At 38.6% G+C, this 21,839-nt stretch overlaps 1 protein-coding gene across 2 annotated transcripts in view; it reads right to left on the reverse strand.

The window, feature by feature from the left end:
* Window positions 1–21,809, reverse strand: part of SGCE (sarcoglycan epsilon) — a 65,788-nt gene extending 43,979 nt beyond the window's left edge. The window contains exon 1 of one of the 2 annotated variants that reach the window (XM_026505936.4): window positions 21,589–21,809. In XM_026505936.4, coding sequence (XP_026361721.1) covers window positions 21,589–21,697 — 109 coding nt within the window. In that variant the 5' untranslated portion in view covers window positions 21,698–21,809. The remainder of the gene's footprint in view (window positions 1–21,588) is intronic. The other variant, XM_044386583.3, reaches the window with a different exon arrangement.
* Between the last annotated feature and the right edge of the window lie 30 nt (window positions 21,810–21,839).

Below are 21,839 nucleotides of genomic sequence, written 5' to 3' on the forward strand. Positions count from 1 at the left end.
GAGGAAACATTTCGGAGAGCTGAGTTTTCTCAAGTACCGAATCGATCCTTTTTCATGATGGTGGAGGATCAACATTTGGCACATCAATTATTACACTCTGCTCTATTATATAACGACGCCCTTGCGGACCGTTTGGTTGCCTTGTCATTTACTGATCTCACACCTCTGCTTGTGGGTCCCAGTCTGCAAATGCTTTTTAAGGCTGTGTGTTTTATAGATTTTCTGTTTTCTCGTCTGTAGACAACGTGTCAGCTGTCATTTCTCATTGCTATCAGTATGTTTCCTATAGCAGCTTCTCTATCCCTTCTAATTTGCTGCTATTAATCTGCTGCAGGTTTAGAAACCAGACTACCAAATGAGGTGGCGTGGCGTGTTAAAGGAAGAACAAATTCGTTCTGTTTTCACGCACACGGGGCTCTGCTAGATGTGAAAAACAGGGGCCTGCGTTTGCTGCATCGATTTTGGCCACCCGAAGACCCTTTTGTGGCGTATTTCCTGGTCCTTAGTTGATGCGGTGTACTTCTGAATAGATGATCTTACTATAATTGGGACATAGCCATTACTTGAGACGGCGGCGTAAACTCCATGTATTAAATGCATTCAGAAATAAATAAGTGTAGCATAGAAAGTCTTAATTCAACCCATACATTATGTAAACATGGACTGTCAAATCAAAATGAATGGATTTAATGTGTTGTATAAAATAATTTCTTACATATTTGCTGTGTGGGAAATATACTGCATAATTTAAACAAAGAGATCTATTGATTAAGTGATCTATTACCCTTAGCAATAGCTAAACAAGCCTAAGAATATTATAATGCATTATAATTAATAAGTAATTTATTAATAAGAAATTAAAGTCTATTTCTAAAAGCATTTCAGTGTTCTTAATTTGCCTCTCATGTTTGGAGAGTTTTAAGAGAGAAGCTATTCAACGGGAAGCATGACAGGGGTGCTTTAACTGCGTGCAAATTACTTAAATAAGATGATGCATATTTCTCAACTCTTCGTAGTATTGCCTTGATGGTAAGTATTATCCAGAAAAAAAAACTGGGGGTAAAAATGAAGAAGAAGATTTTTAAAGACGTTTAAGATGAAAGATAATACTAAACAGTCATTTATCTGGTATAGCTTTCGAAAATAAACTTTTGCCTAAGCACCAAGACATTTCCATTCCTCAAAATCCTCTTCACATGAAGAATCCTTATGTGAATCTTAATGTTAAGAATTGGAATATTAAAAGAAAGTTACATTAAAAATATAATTGCTAAACTTATTTTACTATATGACCACCCCTGCTCATTAAAAATTGTAAGTTCTGTCAGGGAAAAAATAAGACTTGTCTTATATTTTACAGCTTTAACTGTTAAAAGCTCTTTCTGTGGCTCGGAGGCCCGGTATCCACAGCACTCCCAGAAGCTGCTACCAATTAATCAGAATTGATTATAAGAGATGAATCTCATTTGCTATCTCTGCATTGAAAGAACTCATTTCAGGGTTTTCAGAGTCTGATATATTTATGGTTTCCTCCCCAACCTATTTTTTAACGTGTTATTTCTACAAATTAAAATTTAATTACCAAACCAGATAATTGCTGTAGAAAAATATTCTGAGGGACACCAGTATCCAGCCAGGCACACAACCTGTTTGGTTGTTTTTCCTCGCTAAGATTGACCCGGTGTTTTATCAATCCCGCTTTATAAATCTTGGTTTTGAATCAGAAGCTTTTCTCAGCCGTCTGCCCTTCACCTTTGAGTTTACTCAACATCAAAGTGCTGTAGGCCATTCATTTGGCAGTGGCCAGAGACCATTTCTATTTTGCAGACCATGCCTGGGCTGCAGAATTCATCACAAGGAAGGCACTACATTGCCTTTTTAAACTTCATTCCTCTAAGAGATAAGGGCACTGTTCTTTACATGAGTAGAAGACAAACCACGATTTGCCTCTTTTCTACAAAAAGCAAAAAGGTTTTTTTCCTCTCTCTCCCAACCAAAGCCACTTACCGAAACCATTTTGTTAAACGTCTTGATTTTCCATATAATGATCGCATGTTTTTGTTTTGTCCTGTTGTTTTTTTCTTAAATGTCAGTTGGAAAGTGGCTGCAAACCATTGTTAATTGGTGATCAATAAACTTAGTCTCATGAACACTGCAGTTGAAAAGGGCTTTAGATGTCATCCTGTCTAAGCATGCCAAATATATTTCTCTACCAAAGACAGATCATAGCGTTACTTCTTACTTGGATATGGCCTCAGCATTCTACTTAACCCAGGATTCCTGACAGATACTACCGATTGGAGTTGGCGTGCACTTGCTCTCCTGGAGAGTTCAGTCCTTCACTTCATAGAGAGCAAAACTGAATCCAGAGACACAAAACGACAGGTTCAAGCCTACAGGAATAGTAAGAGGAAAAGCCGGGGACTTGAACCCAGGAAGTCACGTATTTTGTTGATTTGAAAACACAAAGTAATACATTTGGTGGCTGTACGTTATATTATTATGACCCACTACGGCAAGCTAATTATGCTGCATAACACCTTCACTTTCTTATCTCTCTTGTTCGATGACAAACCAGAATTTGACTAGATAATCCAAGTTCATTCTTTATTTTGTGAAGTTATAGTAATAACACTGCACAGTTAGAAGAAGTATGTTGACAATCACAATTTCAAGAAAGAAACAAACCTAAAGATTCTTTTGTTTAAAGAAAGAAACAAACCTGAAGTTTAAAAGGAGACATTTCCACCATCATAACCAGAGCCTAGAAGGAAAAACTCATCTCCCTAATAGATGGTCCTTTGAAGTCCTGGAACTTGGTGATTATTCATCCTAACTTTGCCACCATTCAGAGGCGAAGAAGAACATGTATTTTCAGTCCTAAGAGCACCTCCTGCTCCTCTCCAACCACACAGGAAAAGAAAGCATCTAGAGAGATGTTTCTATCTTCAAGTCATGCCCGTTCCTTGACTGTCAGTGAGCTAAGGAGGAGCTCCTTTAAGATGGCAGAAGAGAATTCTAACAAATTATTCAGAGTACATAGTACTTCATTCCCAAGAAGGTCAAATTCAAGTTTAACATTTAAGTGGAAAATAAATAGGAAATCAGTACATGATTATTTTGACTTTCTCTTAGGAGAAAGTTTGTTTCTTGTTTCTCAATTAAAAAAAAGCAATGAAAGTCTTCCAGTAAGCCTAAATCTAACCCATTTTGGAAAATGAGTTGTCCTAAGTAAAAAAGGAGAATTTAAAAACATTTATCTAAATGAAGTATATAAGCTAGTAATATGAAGACTTACACCTTTTTAAAATTATTTTGGGGTAAATTTTAAGTTTGTCTGTCTCTACCCTAGGAAAAAGAAAAGGGAATCCATATTTAGAGTGCTCTTTATGATTTTATGATTTTTTAAAACTATTAATATTAATTTAACTATTCATGTGTATCAAGATAGAATGATGCCAAATGTGTTGCTCTGAGACTCCAAATTCCTCAAAATCCTATTTACAGAAGAGACACCATCCCACTGCTAAAGTTTATTTTTTTAATTTTTTTAAGATTTATTTATTTATTTATTTATTTGACAGAGAGAGAGAGAGAGACAGCCAGCGAGAGAGGGAACACAAGCAGGGGGAGTGGGAGAGGAAGAAGCAGGCTCCTAGCGGAAGAGCCTGATGCGGGGCTCAGTCCCAGAATGTCAGTATCATGCCCTGAGCCGAAGGCAGACGCTTAAGGCCTGAGCCACCAGACGCCCCTCCCACTGCTAAAGTTTAGAACTGAACATTATCTTAAAAGAAAGTTATACAAAAAATACAGTCACTAAACTTATTTTCCTATATAAATGCTCTTATAACCTTTTGTGCTCTCTTGAAATGGTCAGAAAGAGATGACTGGGACGCATGGTCAAGAACATCTCAAAAAACATTTAATATCTGCGGGAGCACTTAAAATGGCCTTGCTACAAAAGCAACTAGAAACAACTCTTTTCATACAGCTAATGAAACGTATTATTCTCTGTACATAGAACTACAATGATAGGATTTAAATTGGATGAGGAGACCAGAAAGGGAGAAGAAGCTAAAGAACACTGCAAAGAAACTGAGGCTGTGGTACCTCAGTAGATTCAAGATCTATTAATCACCTCTATTTTGAGAATTACGGTTATCACTCAGGTTCCAAGGAGAAAAATCAATTTGCGGTCCAATGGGAGCATGAAGTTTAAAAGAGGAAGAGAGAAGTATTCCTTGAAGATTCTGGAAAATGCTATAGGCAAAGGTCTTGGAACAGTACATTTCACTAAGAAAGCACCAGAGTAGATGACTCAACAGGGCTTAACAGCCTCTTATGGAATACCTTTTTAGCAAATCAAATAGGAAATGGAGGGACATGTTCAAAGATGACAGGAGTTCTAGAGAACAAAGGGAAAGAGAAGGAACTGAAGACAAAAAGAAAGTATGACTGTAAATTTAGTGCAGAATGGTTTGAAGTCCAGAGAGAGAGCTTTTGGTGATCTTGTGTGGGGCACCAGGAAATCAGGGCAGGTCCCAAGTCCTCAGGATATGACAGAGCTTTAATACATTGCAGATGGCAACCTTGAGGGCCATCTGGGGCCATAACTAGGAAGATGAGAACACAGGCAGTGTGGATGTGTCTAAGAAGCTGAGGGCCCTCGGCTTGATTAAGGAACCTGCCAGACACAGGCGGTCATCAGGGATAATTCCCTTGAAGAAACCAGGGAGAATCCCTTGAGAATATCTAAGGAGGGTTTAGGGAAAGGACTATGAGATGATGGGCTTAGAATCTAGAATAAGTGCAGTTAGTGCATTTAAAATAAATTTTTGTGATCTTCTCATGAGAAGTTATTGTTATAAAACTCTATGTTTTCTTATAGATATTAGCAAAAAAAATTCCTTAGAAATGCAAAGGCGTTTGCGGGTTTGTTTCAAAAACAGCAGAGTAGAGGAGAACTGGCAGCCTCTGTCCTATTGTGAAACAGACCTGGGAGTCAATGATTCCCCCTAAGGAATAATTTGGTGCGAGCTGGAAAAAAGCTAGTGATCCCCAACTTCAGGGCTGAATGAAGACAACAAGGAGAGCCAGGAATCACTCCTACAAGGTACCCAGGATTTGTTATATGAGAGTAAAGCCATTTTATCACAAAAAATGATGGTTCTTTTAAAAACATTTTTAAATTGTTGTTATTTTTATAGACACTTTGGTTGCCCCAAAGTTATGGAAACCAAGCTACATGTCCACATGCGTGACCACATATAGCCAAAAGTGTGTGTGTGTGTGTGTGTGTGTGTGTGTGTGTGTGTGTGGTGTGTGGTTTGGGCAGGGGGTGATGGGCAGAAAGATCTTAAAGGCAAATAACCGAGAAATATTAAGTGAAAGCTTATGAGGATAATTGACATTTTGAAAACAACTAATCTTTTTGTTATTAAGCAAGTCTTTTTCTCCCTGATGAAACGCATTATTTCAAAGGTCCTGGCATATTGTTAATGGACACATTTATGATAGGGAAGAAAAAATTTAGAAAAAATAATCAATCATCCAAGGGTCAGGTCATCTTTCCAATAGTAAATAAGTGCCATCTAATTATTTAATAGCAAAACATATCAATTTGGTTTTGCAACAAAACAATCAGTCAAAAAATCATCCACAATTAGCCAAAATATTTTATGACCATTTTTCTAAGGTTGTATAAACACTGTTTTTAAAATGATTTATGTTAAATGTGCTTCTTAATGTTTTTCAATGTTATAAATAAATTGTTATAATGACCACAGTGGAACAATTTTTATAAGTGGTAAGCTAGCGACTGGATAAGGGTCACAATAGGTTAAAAACAAGAATTATTTTTAGTTAAAAAAAAAAGCAAAACTATGGCAAAGGAAAAAAAACTTAGAAAATAATGGATTAAGAACATAAAGATCAGAAGTTTTAGAAGATTAGGAAAACAAAACTGGAGTTTTTCAGACTGACTTATCAAAAAAAAAAAAATCCACACATGACTAAAAAAGCAAAAGGAATACCGAAAGCGGACATTTAATTGACTCCCCAAAGGGAATTTAGATTTACCACCTAGACTCACCATCTTTCTTCCCACCAGTCATTTTTCTGCTGACAATAAAACTGTTGGCCTGTTTGGTCTTCCAGTTAACTGTTCCATTTATACCATCAGCACAGCTTAACAAAAAAGCTTTTCAGAATAAAACAAACGCACAAACAATGAAATTAATGTCAAATTAAAATGACTATCCCAGGTCACCTACTATTAACTGAGATTAGATTCCTTCCGGCCCAACTAGCTGTTTAATTCCATTTAATAAATATTTGTTGCGTATGTGGGGATACAGGGTAAACAAGACACAGGTCCTGCACCCCAACGAGTTTATAATCTATAAGGATAATTCATGTACACAAATATGTATGAAATATATATATATATACACATACATACACAATAACTACGCATACACACAGTGGTAGAAAACATAAGTACTACAAAACCCTGAGGGGGGAAGCCATTATCCCTAGCTAGGGATATTGTGATAAGTTTAAAATATCTTTTAAATTTCACAGTTGAGTTTTAGAAACATTACACTGGCAAAAATGAACATAATTGGGGTCAGGGGGTAATAAGTAGGGGGCTATCTGTGGAGTGTAGGGTGGCAGTTAGCCCATAAATCATGGCTGAAGCAAAAGGAAAATAAAGGTGGGGCCAGTTATATAATATCATGGAGATAATCCTGACAAAGTTTTCAAATTGCTGCATGTGGGTTAGTTAAAAAAGGGGAATCAAAGATGACTTTGAATATCTGATCCAGAGTGACACAGAACAGTGATACATTAGGAATCCCCCCCAAAAAAGGAGTCAGTTTCAGGAAAAAGACAATAAATTTGAGCCATATTAAATTCAGGGTACCACTTGGATATCCAGGTGAAACCATCTAAGAGGAAGATGGAAATGGAACTCTGATGCATAAGAGAACTTGCTGGGGCTTCAGATCCAGATTTGAACATTCATCCCCAGAGGAATGGTGGTGGAAGTCAAACCACAGTACAATTTTCAAACAGACTACGCTCCCAGGTAATGCACTAGGCAGCCTCATATCCAAAGTGATCTGGAGAAGAGACACCTTCACATTCTTGAGCCATTCCTCTACGCTCTTTCTCATCAACCGAACTACCACTCTTACTGCTTACTCCCCCATTTTTCATCCTTACCTTTCAGACATGGGATTTGGGTACCATTTTCCTAGCTATAACATTGGGTCTCTATCTCATTCTCCCTTCCTCTAGCTATCTCAGGTATGTTCCTTCTGGGTTCAACTCAGTCCCAGAGTCCCTGAGGATATACCCCACAGCTTGGTCCTAGCTTCTGGAGCTGAAATATAGCAAGAAGGAACGCACAAAAAAGTGGGAGGGACAGCAAAGGCAGAAGAACAGGTTAATAAATACATTTATATAGCAAGCACAGAGGATGATTCAGCAAAGAAATCAGAGACAAGGCAGTCAGAGAGGTTGGACAACCAAGCCTGAAGTGTCACATATGTCAACGGAAGAGGTATCAAGGAGGATGGAATCCACACCCTCGCATACTGCATAAAGGTCAAAGAGAATGAGAGTTTAGAAAAGACTGCTGGATGTGTAAAGTGAGAAGTTACTGGTGACTCCTTGAAAGTGGAGTTCCAACAAAGGGATAAGAATAGAAGCCAAACTGCAAAAGGTCAACATGTAGATGCAGCAAATACAGTTAATCTTTCAAGAACACTGGCCAGGATAGGGGAGCAAAGAGATGACATGACACACTAGAGAGACTGAGACGCAGCAAGGTGCAGAGAGCGCTGGTGATGCGAGCATGGGGTAACAGATTTTGTTCAGAAACTGAGGAAAAGACAAAAGGAGAGAGAAAGAGACGGAGGATAAAGAAAAGGAGTAAAACCGATGAGATGCAATGTAAGAGAAGCCAGAATGGGTGAGACCAGCATATACAAGCAAAGAAAATACGTCATGATTCAGAAAGTAAGGACAAGTGAAGACCAACACTGGTCAGGGCAGGCACAGGAAACTTCTTGTTGAAAGGGCCTCTCACCTTAGTAAATCAGAGATGAAATGTATATTCTTTTTTAAACTGAATTTTGAAGAAAATTCTGAGCTTAAACGAAATTAGGAGAAATACCAAGTTCCCTTCCAAAAAAAAAAAAAAAAAAAAAGAATACAATTCAAAACCCAAGTAATTAAAGACCAACAAACAAGCAAACAAAACCTCAGTTGATCATTTCAGTGATACCTGCGAGTGGAAATCAAAGGCTCTAGCACCCCAAGCAAATAAATGACTTGGTTGGTGTGTAATTTTTAAAATCTGTAAACTTAAGTGTACTAATTTTATATCTACTAAAAGATCAATCTTCTGGATGATTTTCCTAATAAATGGTTGATTTGCTTAACAGCTGAAATTATGTCCTTTTAAATCTAGATGAAAACTACAGTCATCACTTCCTAAATAATTTACGTTAAAATACGATAAGAAATGTTCATAGTGGTCTCTTGTGGCAAAATACCTGCTCCCTGCGTTCTCCTGATCACTGGGTTCCAAAGGCGGCGTGCTGGTCACCTAAGAATCACTTGGGCAGCTCTCTAAAAATACATATTTACACCCCTAAAAATTCATCACAAAAAAAATTTTAAAAACACATATTCATGACTCCACCATGGAGAATTTAGGTAGGTGGGTTACACAATTTCATCAGGCAATTCTCATACACAAATATGAACTTTAGAAGACTGAGAGGAGAACTACAGAACCCAAGGGTAGGTAAGACAGTCAACTGAGTCACATCATACATGCCAAATGTAGGCTGACCTTAGAGCTGAAAACCTTCCCCACTTGTACCCCCACTCTCCCATGGATTGGGGAGTTATCATAAAGACAGAACGGTCTGAGTATCCGGACAGCACCCCTTTTGTCCCTTCCTTTATTCTAGCCCAGTGGTTCTCAGACTACATATGCTTAAGAATCGGTGTTCAAAGTTACACACAAAACTGTACATATTGTACTTTATGGATGATTTAAAGAATTTACGAGGATAACAAGTCTGTGAGATATTTTTGTCTTCCACTCTGTCATGTCCTTGCCAGGTGAGACAGCATATCGTTGCTCATAATTTCCAGGTCCTATATAAGGGTAGTCCAGTTGGCTTTTACAGGATTCAAAGGACAAATTTGATTGGTTTCTCAATCATTAACAAATGGAAGCAGTGTAAGACATCCCACCAATATTGCTCTATTTTAAGGCCAGCATTGCTTTGAGCATGTTCATTTTTTTTTAAAGTTCATAGTGATACATCTAAAGTTCCCCTCTGACCACAGAAGACTGCAGTCCAATAAATCTAAAAAAAAAAGACAACTTTTTTATGATGCTACTCACCAGACAATGTCACTAACAGCAAGACACAACATCACAGATGGTATGTCTGCTCAAACATTCAATTCCCACACTTTGTATTGGGGGGAGAAATTGCAATAACATGTAAACAACTGTTTGTTTTTAATTGTGTGTCCAAGATCATGGATCCACTTGATTAGCTTCTTGTATAGAAAATTACTATAATCCACGCAATGACAAACGCAGATATTCTCACTGAAAAATGTCATGATTTCAAAGTTTGATTTTTGTTAGAAAAGGACCAGAGCATTTCTTTTCTGTGAGAACAAATTTCCTTAGTTATCATGGGAAAATATAACTCAATTTAAAACATATTTGCTCTATACATAACTTTTCAAGATTAAATCTAATGTGCAAAAAAATTTCAACGTGTATGGACTGGTTCTTGGACTCTTTCCAAAGATAATAGACCATCCCCAGAAATCTTGAAAGAAACTCCACTGTGCTGAGTTCATGATAATCTCTGCTACGATTGTACCTGGATGTGAGTTTTGCTCTAATTCATAAACATAAAAGCAAAGAATAACATACATACTGGGTTTACACAGCCCAAGCTAAGAAGACATTCACACAATTAACTGGCATATATAATTTAACCAATTCCTCAACGCTCCCTTTCAAAAATCATCAAAGCCTGAATTAATCCAAAGGTGGCTGGCATGCCCTTAAAATTTCCTAGAAACCATACAATACTTAAAGTTTGTCTTAAGATTCCATGATTTATTCTGAGTCTTGTAGCAGCATGACTGACAACATTTCATCTGGCCTGGGGCGAGCACTCTCTGAAGAGACATTACTCTTTCCCAAACCTGAATAATTTGCAGACTTGGGGGGGAGGGGTTTGTTATTTAATAAAAGCAATTGAAGAGCTGTGAATGGTGACTGATTGCTGATGAGCTAATCAGAATGTCAAGGGAAAGAAATAATAAATAATAACTTACTTCGACATCGCTGTCCAAGTAAACAGCAGGAAATGCCAAATGAAATTTAATCTGATTAACGCACTCACCTTAGAACCGAACTGTCACGTCTTTCTCTGTCCACTGTCTCATCTGTCTCTTTTCATATTTCACTTGAAGGGGACACAGACTTTGTTTTCATAAAGCGGATATACAGCTCACGTCCCCGACATCTCTCTGCTTCTCTCACCATTCCCCATGTCGCTATGTCACCTCCTTGCCTCTTACATCTTCTCTTCCCTTCCTTTCTGCAACCCTGCTTAATACTTCTTCAATTGTCTCTTATATTAATATATCTTCATATTTTTCTCTCTAAATCTGACATTATCGTTAGCTACCATGTTTTGAATGCTAAGTGTGAGGCACTACACTAAGGTTTTATACGTGTTAATGAACTTAATCCTTATATCATCACTTATGTGAAGTAGGTATTATTAGTTCCATTTTTCCATGAGGGCAAGAAGTCTTGGGAAATTATGGAACTTACCCTAGGTCATGTGTTTACTAAGTGGCCAAATTGGATTTTGAACCCATTTCTTGGCTTACTGCAAAGTCCGTGTCATCTACTTGTCAATACTAACCCCAAATGGTTAAATGGGAAAACAATTTGTAAACTACGTATTTGTAAATGTAATTTGAAATACTGTTATTACTAGTAGGTCATATTTTACTTATTTTTCTTTCTCGAAAAAGTTTCCCCTGATTGTAGATTAGAAATAGAATGAGGAAATGCCCATAAAAATTCCATGCATTATGGGCATGAGTGCACACACACAACCTTCATTAAAATAGGAAATCTAAAAGGTTGGAAACTATGAGGGGAGAAAGGGCTAAAAAGTACTGTCCACTCCAACCTCAGGAAAAGATATAGCTAAGAGAAATGTAACAGCAGGATTTTAAACCCAAGAATGCCAAAATAAGAAGCCTTAAAACTTTGTTAAAACATTGGAGTTCCAGCAAGGCGAAACATCAGGAATTATTAAATACATTTGAAAATTATTTGAGTTTTATAATTTTAGCACAAGCTAGGTAAGATATTAGACTTTAGAGTGAAATGAAGTTGGAATACAGAAAGATCGTGTTCTCTATCAGAGTGTCTGAAGACAGAGTGTCTGGGTTGAAATCCCAGTTTTTGTCCACTGGGCAAGTTATGCAATAGCTCTGAACCTCAGTTTCCTTCTCTGTCAGGGACAGTCTTGTGCCCGCTTCATAGAGACATTTTACGAGTTACTAAATGAGACAATACATTTAAAACCTTCAGAAGAGTGCTTTGCACATAATGATGTTCTCAAAAAATGTGAGCTCTTATTACATTTAATCTACAACTAATACGAAGGAAACTTTAGATTCCTTTAAATGTGATTTCTTAAAAAGTAGATGAAAAAAAATTGTGAGTACAGTTGGCAACAGAGACTTTAGCACTCTCTTTTTTATTTTCACGGTCATTAAGACACATGAGAAATGATAATATTTCTATAGCTGAGTGGAGTAAACGCTGGAGGCTGCTAACGAGCAGAGCTAACAGCCCAGGGGCTCCAAATACCGCCCCCAGTCCATGCGGCTTCCCGGAGGACTAAGAAGATGGCACTGGCCAGGCATGCTGGGTGAGAGCCGCAGCTTAATCCTTTTGAGGAAAGCCAGATGCAATAAGAAACAAGTCATATTGATATGTGCTATCTCTGACTCTCATAAACTCTTAGGAATTTTTCCCGAGGAAATAATGCAACAGAAGCAAAAACTGCATGGACACAAGATTCAGCTTTGCATCATACATTTCAAAATGGGGGGGAGGGGAGAGATTCAAAGTCCAATAAAAGAAAAAGTGTTGATTTGATAGAATAGCTAACGGAGAAGACAGTTATCCTCTTCTCTTGGTAGTTTTGCTCCTTTGCTCAAATAGCCTGACTAAAACATATACTGTGTTTCCATAGCCCGGAAATGGTACTATCTACGTTCCATCTCAGAAATGTTAGACGATTAAGGAGCACCAGTGGGACCCTTAACAAAAGAGATGCCTGATATATGCTGTAGGTATATGCACGATTATAGCTTAATGTCCTGATCTGCAAAATGTTGGACTATTTTGAAATTAACAAAATTAGCAAAAGGCAGAATACAAAATAGTACACAGACTATGTGAAATCTAGTGTAATAGTGCAATCTAGTGGAAAAGGATTAAAAGGCAGAGTGTAAGAGCTACTACTGGGTTAGGGAAGTCAAACTGTCGGAAAATTCTGTTCAAAATTTTAAAAAAATACAATAATCCTTGCAAGGTTTTTCCAATTAAGAAACCTCTGAAAGAGAAATACTCTCATATTGGTTGTTTACTTGGAACTGTCATTCCTTTTCTTTATTATAGAAGCCCTATACCCTCATTGCAACGTATTCAAATGGTATAACCAGGAGGGTATAAAACATAAAGATCCCCTCTCATCTATCCCTGGCCCCCCTCCAATGCCTAGGGGAGTCACTTTACATGTTTCCACGTGTATGCATATGCAGACATATGTTTGTGCACATCCACAGACACACACCGTGCTCTTTTTCACATAAAGTGATCACACTTTTTCCCTTAGCATGTATGTTGGACGTGTTTACATGATATCACATTTGAAGGTTGCATTGCTCAAACATAATTTCCTTTTCGACACCTCGAACTCAGCCTGTCCCAAGGAAGACTCCTGATCTTTCCCTTAGAGTCTGGGTCTCTTCCGGCATTGCTCCTGCCCTGAATGGCACCCCCATTCACCCTCCTGAATATGACAGAAATCTAGAAATCATCCTTGACATCTCCTCCTGCCGATCTCCAGTGAATTCGGTCCACGACCCACTCCTGTTGCTATTTACTCCTCAAAAAGTCCGTCCTAGCTTCATTTCCCTGGCACCGGCACCATCCGGGCGCAGGAGGGCTTCATCTCCATCCGGGGATTACTAAAGTAGCCTTGGAACCAGTGTGCTGCAAGCAGTTCTGACCCCTCCAACCTCTTCTTCACAAAACGGCCAAAATGCTCTTTTTGAAATGCAAATCTGATCCTGTCCCGCTTAAAACCCCTCTGAAGACTTCCCATAGGTTTTAGGATACAGATTACACTCTTTAAGGTGGTCCAACAGGTCCAGCAAAATTCGCTCCCTGACCTCCTACCTCGCCTCCTCTCACATTGGGTTCCCTCTTCTCTCTCAGCTCCAACTTCACTGGACTTCTTCCAGCACCTTCTATTTGCCAAGTCAACCTCCCCCAGGGCCTCTACAAAGCTCTTCCTTTTACCTCAAATACACCTTTCCTCTTCACCTCACCTAACATTTACTCATCCTTCAGATCTGAGTATGTCCTCAGAGAAGCCTTCCTTAATCCCCCTGCCTGGCCAAATCCTCTCCCTAGAAATCCTAGTAGTGTTGGGAGCACTTACCATAGCTCTAAGGGCACATTTATGTGTGTGATTACTTGATTAATCTTTGTCAACTCCAGTAGTGTAAAAGTTCTGTAATGGCTGGGACCGTATGATCCCCAGCATCTAACACGGAGTCTCAAAACAGGTTGACGCCCAGGAAATAAATAAATAAAAGAATGCCTAGTAAAGAAGACCACTACATTTCCTACGTTTTCATTATTGCTATCAATACTCCGCGAAACATCCTTATACTTTTACTTCTGAGCACTTTCACAAGTCTGTCTGTAAGCTAAACTCCTAGAAGTAAAACGGCTAGACAAAAAAAGAGCATACATTTCAAATTTTGATAAGCACATGTAGCAACCTGTTCTGTTTCCACTCCTGCAGTACTGGTCTTTGATGAGAATCAACTCTATAGCTACAGAAGATGGAAAAATGTTAAAGGTGCTACACGGATTAACTGTTACATAGAGGAGAATAACCAGCGTCATTTTACCGCGTAACAAGAAACATCAATTTGCTAAGGAGGAAAACAACAAAACAAAACAAAAGACCTTTGGGGCTAATTTCTTCTTTTCTTCTGCATTCCAAGGTAAAAGAATAACTTTACATCTATGCCTATCGCTGAAGAAACCGGAAACTACAATATTTCACTGTTTAACTACTACAGGAAAATTAACTGTGATCTCTTCTTTCAAATTCGCAATAAACCCCAAATCTCCATAATAATCAAAGTGGTGACCAGACGAATGAGTGAAACATTAAAGACTGGGAAAGAATTTACACCAGAGCTGCCTAACTCCTAAGCATTTTTGAAATGAGCAGCTTCATTTGTCAGAAAAGAAAAAGTCTGCCTTCCATGTCACAACAGATGCTGTGGCAATTCCCGTGGTACAGAATGCCGAAGATCTATTCTAAAAATCTGATTAGTCCCAGGCAATTAAATAGAAAGTGAGATGTGCTAAAGACGAGTGCTTTGTAAGTAATAAAACACATTTAAACCACCACTGCATAAATATTGCATAAAAATTCTTAGATGAAGGAAGAGCCAAAGAATAAAAATTCTACCAAAGTGACTCTAGAAGACAACAGCGCTTTAGCTTTACCCACGTTGATTTTTTTTTCAAGAATATAACATTAGTCATCATGCCAGCAACTTATGTTTTGAGACCACGTATTTAAAACTTTCCTAAGTTTTAAAATTTAACACTGGTGATTATTTACTTCCCAGGAGCAGGAGCAAGCACTGCATTCAAGGAATCACAACTAGCTGCCTGTGGATCAGGTGAACGAGCGTTGACAAGCCAGAAGCTCATCTTTGAGCATTTCTCTCTCGGAAATATGAGCTCAGCGCAGGAACGCCTGTGGCATCTTCAACAACTGGGAAGCGAGCCATTACAAGTTGCCCTGTGCATTATTATAATCCCACAAAAGTGCATGGCACTTTTACAAAAGAGAGAAAATAAGGAGAAACTTGTTCAGCATGAAAAACATACTTCACACAGTCAGAGTTAGAGTGACCATATTTCTGACCTAATAATTTCAGTGAGAACATTGTGGGTATATGGGGGAGGGGGGGGTTGGGGAGGGGAAGACGATGCAGGAGTAAAAGAAGTAGGGAAAAGTTGGTTAAAAAAGATGTCTGAAGAATATTGTCTTCTTTCTTTACATCTCTCATCCGAGTCACCCTTAGTTTTCAAGGCTCCAGGGCATAAAATTAGTTTCCATGGAGTCAGATGTGTTACTCCTCAGAAGTGGGGTCCTCTGTCGCATACTCTACACATTAATTTTGAGCAATCAAATTTCCAAAGTTAGATATGGTAATCAAAATAAACAGTCAATAGGTGGATGGAGGAGAAAGAAAATCTGCCACAAGACATGTTTGAGACACTAAGAATGTGCCCCTGAGACAGTCAGAATCCAGGCTAACCTGAAATGGAGAGAAGTTAAAAGAGCACAGGGTCGGAAGCTACTTTTGATTGAAAGGTTTTATCTTCAATTGACAAGCTAAAACTAAATATTGCAAGGACATATAAGAGTGGTGAAAAGTGCAGAAAAGAGAACTGTCCCCCACTTCCCCCAGGGTAAGAGGATCCAGCAGCCAAGGGCTTAGCTGTCCTGCACCAGCACCCAGCAGCGGCTGCTCCCCCTTAACCCTGGGTGCCCCAGCATCCGCGGCCACTCTGCCCGGGGAAGCCTGCTCCCAGCCAGCAAGAAACACCAGGAAAGGAAGAACTATAGGAAACAAATTAAGGCCAGGACAGTTTGCAAGGGGAAAAAAGCCAAAACAAAGCCAAAAGCCCTTTAATTCTCTTCTCCGATACTCATGTTTGAAACAGAATGGGAGGGTAGGAAGGAATGTGTTAAATAGCCCTGTTGCAGCTACAAGTTGTAAGAGATCAACTTGCAACACACAGGACTCTTCTTTTTAGACAGTTTATCAGAAAAAAATAAAATGTTTCCATCACAAGCTTCTTTGCTGTCCTAGGTGAAAATGTGATCACAGCCTTCAGATTAAACATTAATTGCAATAAAGGTGAATATTTCTGATACTTAAAAGAACAGACCAAGTAAAGGTGTTGATTCCCTTGCTGAGCTGTGCTGTTAAAAAGGTCTGGAGTTGAAATCCGTCTCTACCTTTCACCCACTGGTGCTAGCTCTGCTTTCTGAAGCAAACAGAAGAGAGTTTATGTCTACTTTTAGTCTTCAAGCTAAACATTTCCAGACCCTTTGAGGATACGTCCTATGACAGGACTGCCAGACCCCTCACCATCCCCATGGACTGTTCTGGAAGTTGTCTAATTTGTCAACGTCTCTCTTTAAATGTGACAGCCAGAAATGGACACAATACTACAGATGTGGTTAATTAGAGGGGGGCACTATTAATTTTTGTGACACATGGACACTATACTATTATCAGAATCTGAATTTGATTTTTTTCTTTTTTGCAGACACATCAAGCCGCTGGTTCATATTAACCTTCTTTTTCCTCAAAAATTGCCACCACGTTAAGTCACCTCCTTCCTTACACACCAATGAGTTATGATGCATTTACTGTTATAAAAGATCTTTTTGCATAGCACTGCAGCCTATTTAAGCCATATTAACTCTAAATTCTGTTACCTACTTATAACAGTTACCCCTTTGCAAATCATCCCTGGATTTTAAAGCAAGCATTTCAGATCTTCATCAAAGTCATTCATAAAATTCATTGAAAAAGAGAAGACCCAGGGCAAAGGCTTGCATCTTTCCCCAGGGACGACTCTTGGACCCCAACCCAGTAACCCACACACCTGGCAGGTGCTAATTCAGCCTGCTTCACGCTCACAAAGCAATCCGGCTAGTCTACACACCATCTCACATAAGAGCATCTAAAACCTTAACAAATGCTTTGCTGAAAGCAAGATTCCCTTATGTTTCAAAACAAAGTGTACAAAACTACACATATTAAAATTATAGTCTTTGAAAAATACATATGCACACAGAACAAAGACTAGAAGGAAAGAAGCATCAATGGAAACGTCTGTTCTCGCGTCAGACTGTGGAGATTGTCTTTTATTCAATACTGTCTTTACTATAGTTACATTGTTTAAAAATTGAAGCCACTAGGAATTCTGCTTAGGGAGAATGTCCTTTGGAGGCAGTTCATGTAAAACAGCCTGAAGAGCACTGAGCCTCTCTCTGATCCTACCAACTCGAAAACCCCAACCGAAAAATGTGCATTTAAAAAGACTTGTTGATCCTTCCGAACATCAGCTTCTTTTTTTTTTTTTTTTTAATTTTGCATTCCTGTTTTTGACTAACATTTCTGGAAATCAGGAAGACAGCGGACCAGACAACACTATTCTGAAGTTTAGAAAAAGCTTGAATGTTCTGTGTGTGTGTGTGTGTGTGTGTGTGAAAGAGGGAGAGAGTCTGTTCATGACTGTCTGTCTGCCTGTTATGTCTGTCTCTCTGTCTCCGCTGGAGAAGTTCAAAAGGATGAAAAGGGGGGGAAAAAAGCCACCACGTTAATAGTTCTGTGAAGCTTTGGACTAAAACACAGCTCCATCCCGAGAATTTCTAGCGGACACATAAACTCATATCATCTATTCACCTGGAATCCTTTTTTTACACTAAGAGCAGGAAATAAGATCAGCAATAGGCTTTGCACTTTGGTGTTTAAAGCTGAGTCAAGGGTAAGGTTTAAGAAAAGGAGTCAGAGAGAGTAAGTGTGTGCTACAGTTAGTAAAAAAGAAAAAAAAAAATGGCTGGTTATTTGGGAGAAACTAGACCTATAAATCCTGCCCTTATTGGAATCCTCAAACAATCTGAAAATTTGATGGAGAATTTTTAACATGTCAGAGTTTCTTCACTGCTTCAGCATTCTGTTTAGAGCATGGTTTTCATCAGTGGGAAACCAGTGTTAGAATCTGAAAAACATGTTGTCTTTACCTCTTTGAGGTGGTCTCTCACCAGTTTTCTCTGGTGCTGTCCCTTGCTCTTTTTAATGTTTGAGAGAAAGACAAGTGAAAATTCCAATTTGCTTAGAAATACAATTTGTCCATTGTCCTGGAAGCTAAGCTAAATGTATCAGGTAAAACAACAGCTTTTAGACTGATGGCAAATCTTATAAAAAGAGATAAGATGACCAAATACTAAGTCCAATATGACCAAATACTAAGTCCTGCTAATACTGAAAACTGAACATTTTACTTTGCTTAGAACTAAATTTTCCCTACCATAGTAAAAGTTAAGCCAAAAGCATGTGGTAAATCAGCAGGTTCATAGTCCACAGCGAATTTTCATTTAAAAGAGATAAAATGTCCAACTAGAAAGTCTAGTTATTATTGGACAAGTGAAAATTCCACTTTGTTTTGAAATACAATTTTCCCACCACCCTAGAATTAAGCTAAATACCTGAGGTAAATCAAGAGTTTCACACATATATGGCAAATTGTCATAAAACAGGTAAATGTCCAAGTAGAAAGTCTAGTTACTACTTGACAAGGGAAAATTCTACTCTGTTTTGAAATACTATTTTCCCACTACATAAGAAGTTAAATACAGGCAGTAAATCAACAGCTTCATAGATCCACAGCAAATGCTCATAAAAATGGATTAAACTGTCCAAGTACAATGCCCAGTTATTATTTGATAGAATAAATATGCTCATTAACACCTTTTTTTGCTTTACATGTAATCTTGTGCAAAATGGGTAAGGAACAGTCAACACTGGGAAATATCTGAGAAAATCCAAAATTCACTTAGGATACTAAATGTCAAAAAAGTGTTTAAAATTCTTGTCTATTAATGGGGGGTAGTTAATGTTGTTTTGATAGATAACACAAATGTTATCTAAAGTATTTGTCTATCAATGTTGTATTTTTGTGTTTATTTTTAATATTGTTTTGTTGTTTCAGATTTTTAAAGTTTTATTATAATTACTTACCTATCAATATTGTTTTTTCTTAGAAAATCCTCTTTCGTAAGCAAAGTAAAAATTATTTTATATGTTGAGAAATAAAAACACAAGGAAATATACTAAAATGATAACTATGTGTATGTTAGAAGAGTGAAGTCAGGGGAAATTCTCAGCTCTCTGGTTTTAAATATCTATGTGATAATGTTGTTCATTTAAAATTTTAATTAGAAAAAGTAATTAATATTATTTCCTTTAAAAAAAAAAAACCCTCTGCAAATTTAATGTTATTTGACAGGTGTCTTTGGAAAGAAAATTAATTTGGAAAATTAATTTGTTCTCATTTTTAATTTTTAAAAAATCATACATATGCAGCTGTATGAAAAATATATATTATTTTGGTACATAAACACGCATAAAGAAAGTCTGAAAAAGTAAACTCCATAATGTTTACGGGGGTTAGCTCAGGATAAAGAGGTTACAGGTGATCTTGATTCTCTTGGTTTTTTCCCAGTTTTCTGGAGATTTTTTCTCCTGAATTTTGTACAGCGAGTAGGAATTCAGTATAATAAAAATAATACTAATGCTGTTTTTATATAAAAAAATTCTGGTTAACATTTTGAAATAAAAAATTAAATTGGTTCAAAGTGGTTCAAACTTTAAGTGTCTTGGAATAGACTTTTAAACTTTCATTCTACCATCTATACTGGTTTTTAATCTTGCCTTTTAGAAAAAGAATATCTATCGGTTAACAATTAGGTGAGGTAACTTTTCTAGATTGAAAAAAAAGTCTAAGGGGTTGACAGTTTGGCGGTCAAGAGAATGGTATTCTGGTAAACCTAAGAATCCTAAAAGTTTATCTTGCAGGAAAGGATGAACATCTTAATATTAAAAGGCACTTCTAAAAAAGTATAATTGTGCTCACCCAACTTCCTAGAAAAAATACCTTTCATTGTTGGGAATCTTCATTCATTCATTCATATATCGGATGGTCAACATTTCATTTCTGATAAAAAGTAAAATCTCAGTAAATGTGCTCCAGTTTTGTTTATTCCTAGAAAAGCTAGCTTTACGTGCAATCCTGACACCCTGTCATCTACAATGGGCCAAATTCTTATTTATCCTATACGTATAAATAATCTGTAGCAATGTTACTAAAATATGCTCAGTGTTAGCCTTCAAATACAAATGTGTCTCATCCGTATTTCAAGAACCTCACTCAGCTGTAGACAATTGGTTTTCCATTTTAATTTAAACTTCTTTTTCTAGATTATCAACAAATTGTCCTTTTTCTCAGAGCCTAACTAACCCTTTGAGGCGCTTAAATGGAAATCCTCGTGATGGCTTTTTATTTTTTTTTTAAGCATCCTTCTTCATCAGTATTTTAAAGTCTTGTAACTCATTGCAATTTTATCTAAGGTAAAATACGTATGTTTATATGCATAAATACACACAAACATTTGTGGCCAAATCTCGGCACCACGCTTGAAAGGATTAAACGTGCGGTTACCGTGACTAAATGTATTCATTCTCTCCACAAGATTTAGAAAAATGTAACGTTGCAGGGAGAACTAGGTCTCTGTGTAAACCTTGTAATCACCACCAAAAGGCCATAGCTGGGAGCCTCCGAAGCCTCCAAGCACACTGGAGGCATTCACAGCTGTTTTTAATTGTTTTTGCTTTTCAAAATAGTGCACTTGGTGGGGCAAACGGCGTTGCTTGCAGCGTCTCTGGCCCCCAGCCGGGGTTAACCCTGACCTGAACGCCCTGTTTAGCTCCCAGCATTTCAGGATTCCGCTTCCCCGCTCCATAAAACCTAAGAAAAACGAGATCTCCGCCGCCGAGAAATGCTCTTAGCAAGACGGGGAATTAAGTGTTTCAAATGCACATTTTTGTGTTCTCTCCCGATCGGATTCAAGGAAAGGAAAGAAAGGCTGTGTTTATGTGGAAAGGGACGCCGCCTGACACCCATTTCCAATGGCTTGTCTCCGGGCCGCAGCGCCCCATTCCTGTGGTAACGACCCCAGAAAAATGGGCAACAACCCCCAAGCCTTGCTGCAGGGACGGGGAGAGGTCCACCAGGGCTGGGAATTGGGGGGGGGGGGGCGGTAGGAATGGAAATTAGAGATGGAATTTCTGCGCGCTCTAGGCAGGGAGGGGCCCGCGGGGGCGCGGAGAAAAAGAAAAGGCCAGGGGTCAAGCCTGGGAAGGGACTCACAGGGCCCGGGAATTGGGGTGTGTGGTGTTCTGTAAGAGGGGTATAGTGGGGACGGGGGCAGCAAGAGGGGCTGACACCCAGAAAATGCACCCAGACACCCAAAACCCGGGCAGGGGATGGGGAGGCGGCGGCCTGTTGGCCCCAGTACCTCCCGTCGCGCGCGGGCCACTAACCTGTCAGCAAGAAGGTGCCAGTGGTCGCGGGGTTCATCCTGCGTGTCCCCCGACCCTGTCCTGTCCAAGCACAAGGGTCTCCCAGCTCCCACCACCGGGGCAATTGCATTCTTGGCCTGGCTAGGCCGGCCGTCCTCGATTCTCCCCTCCCCTCCCTTTCTTCTTTCCTCCCAGCTTGGCCAGTTCAGCATCAGCATCCTGCACCCCCTCCTTAATCCCGTACTCCCTCTAGCGGCGGGCCAGTGTAGCGT

The sequence above is a fragment of the Ursus arctos genome, unplaced genomic scaffold (assembly GCF_023065955.2).
Source record: "Ursus arctos isolate Adak ecotype North America unplaced genomic scaffold, UrsArc2.0 scaffold_3, whole genome shotgun sequence".
NCBI lineage: Eukaryota > Metazoa > Chordata > Mammalia > Carnivora > Ursidae > Ursus > Ursus arctos.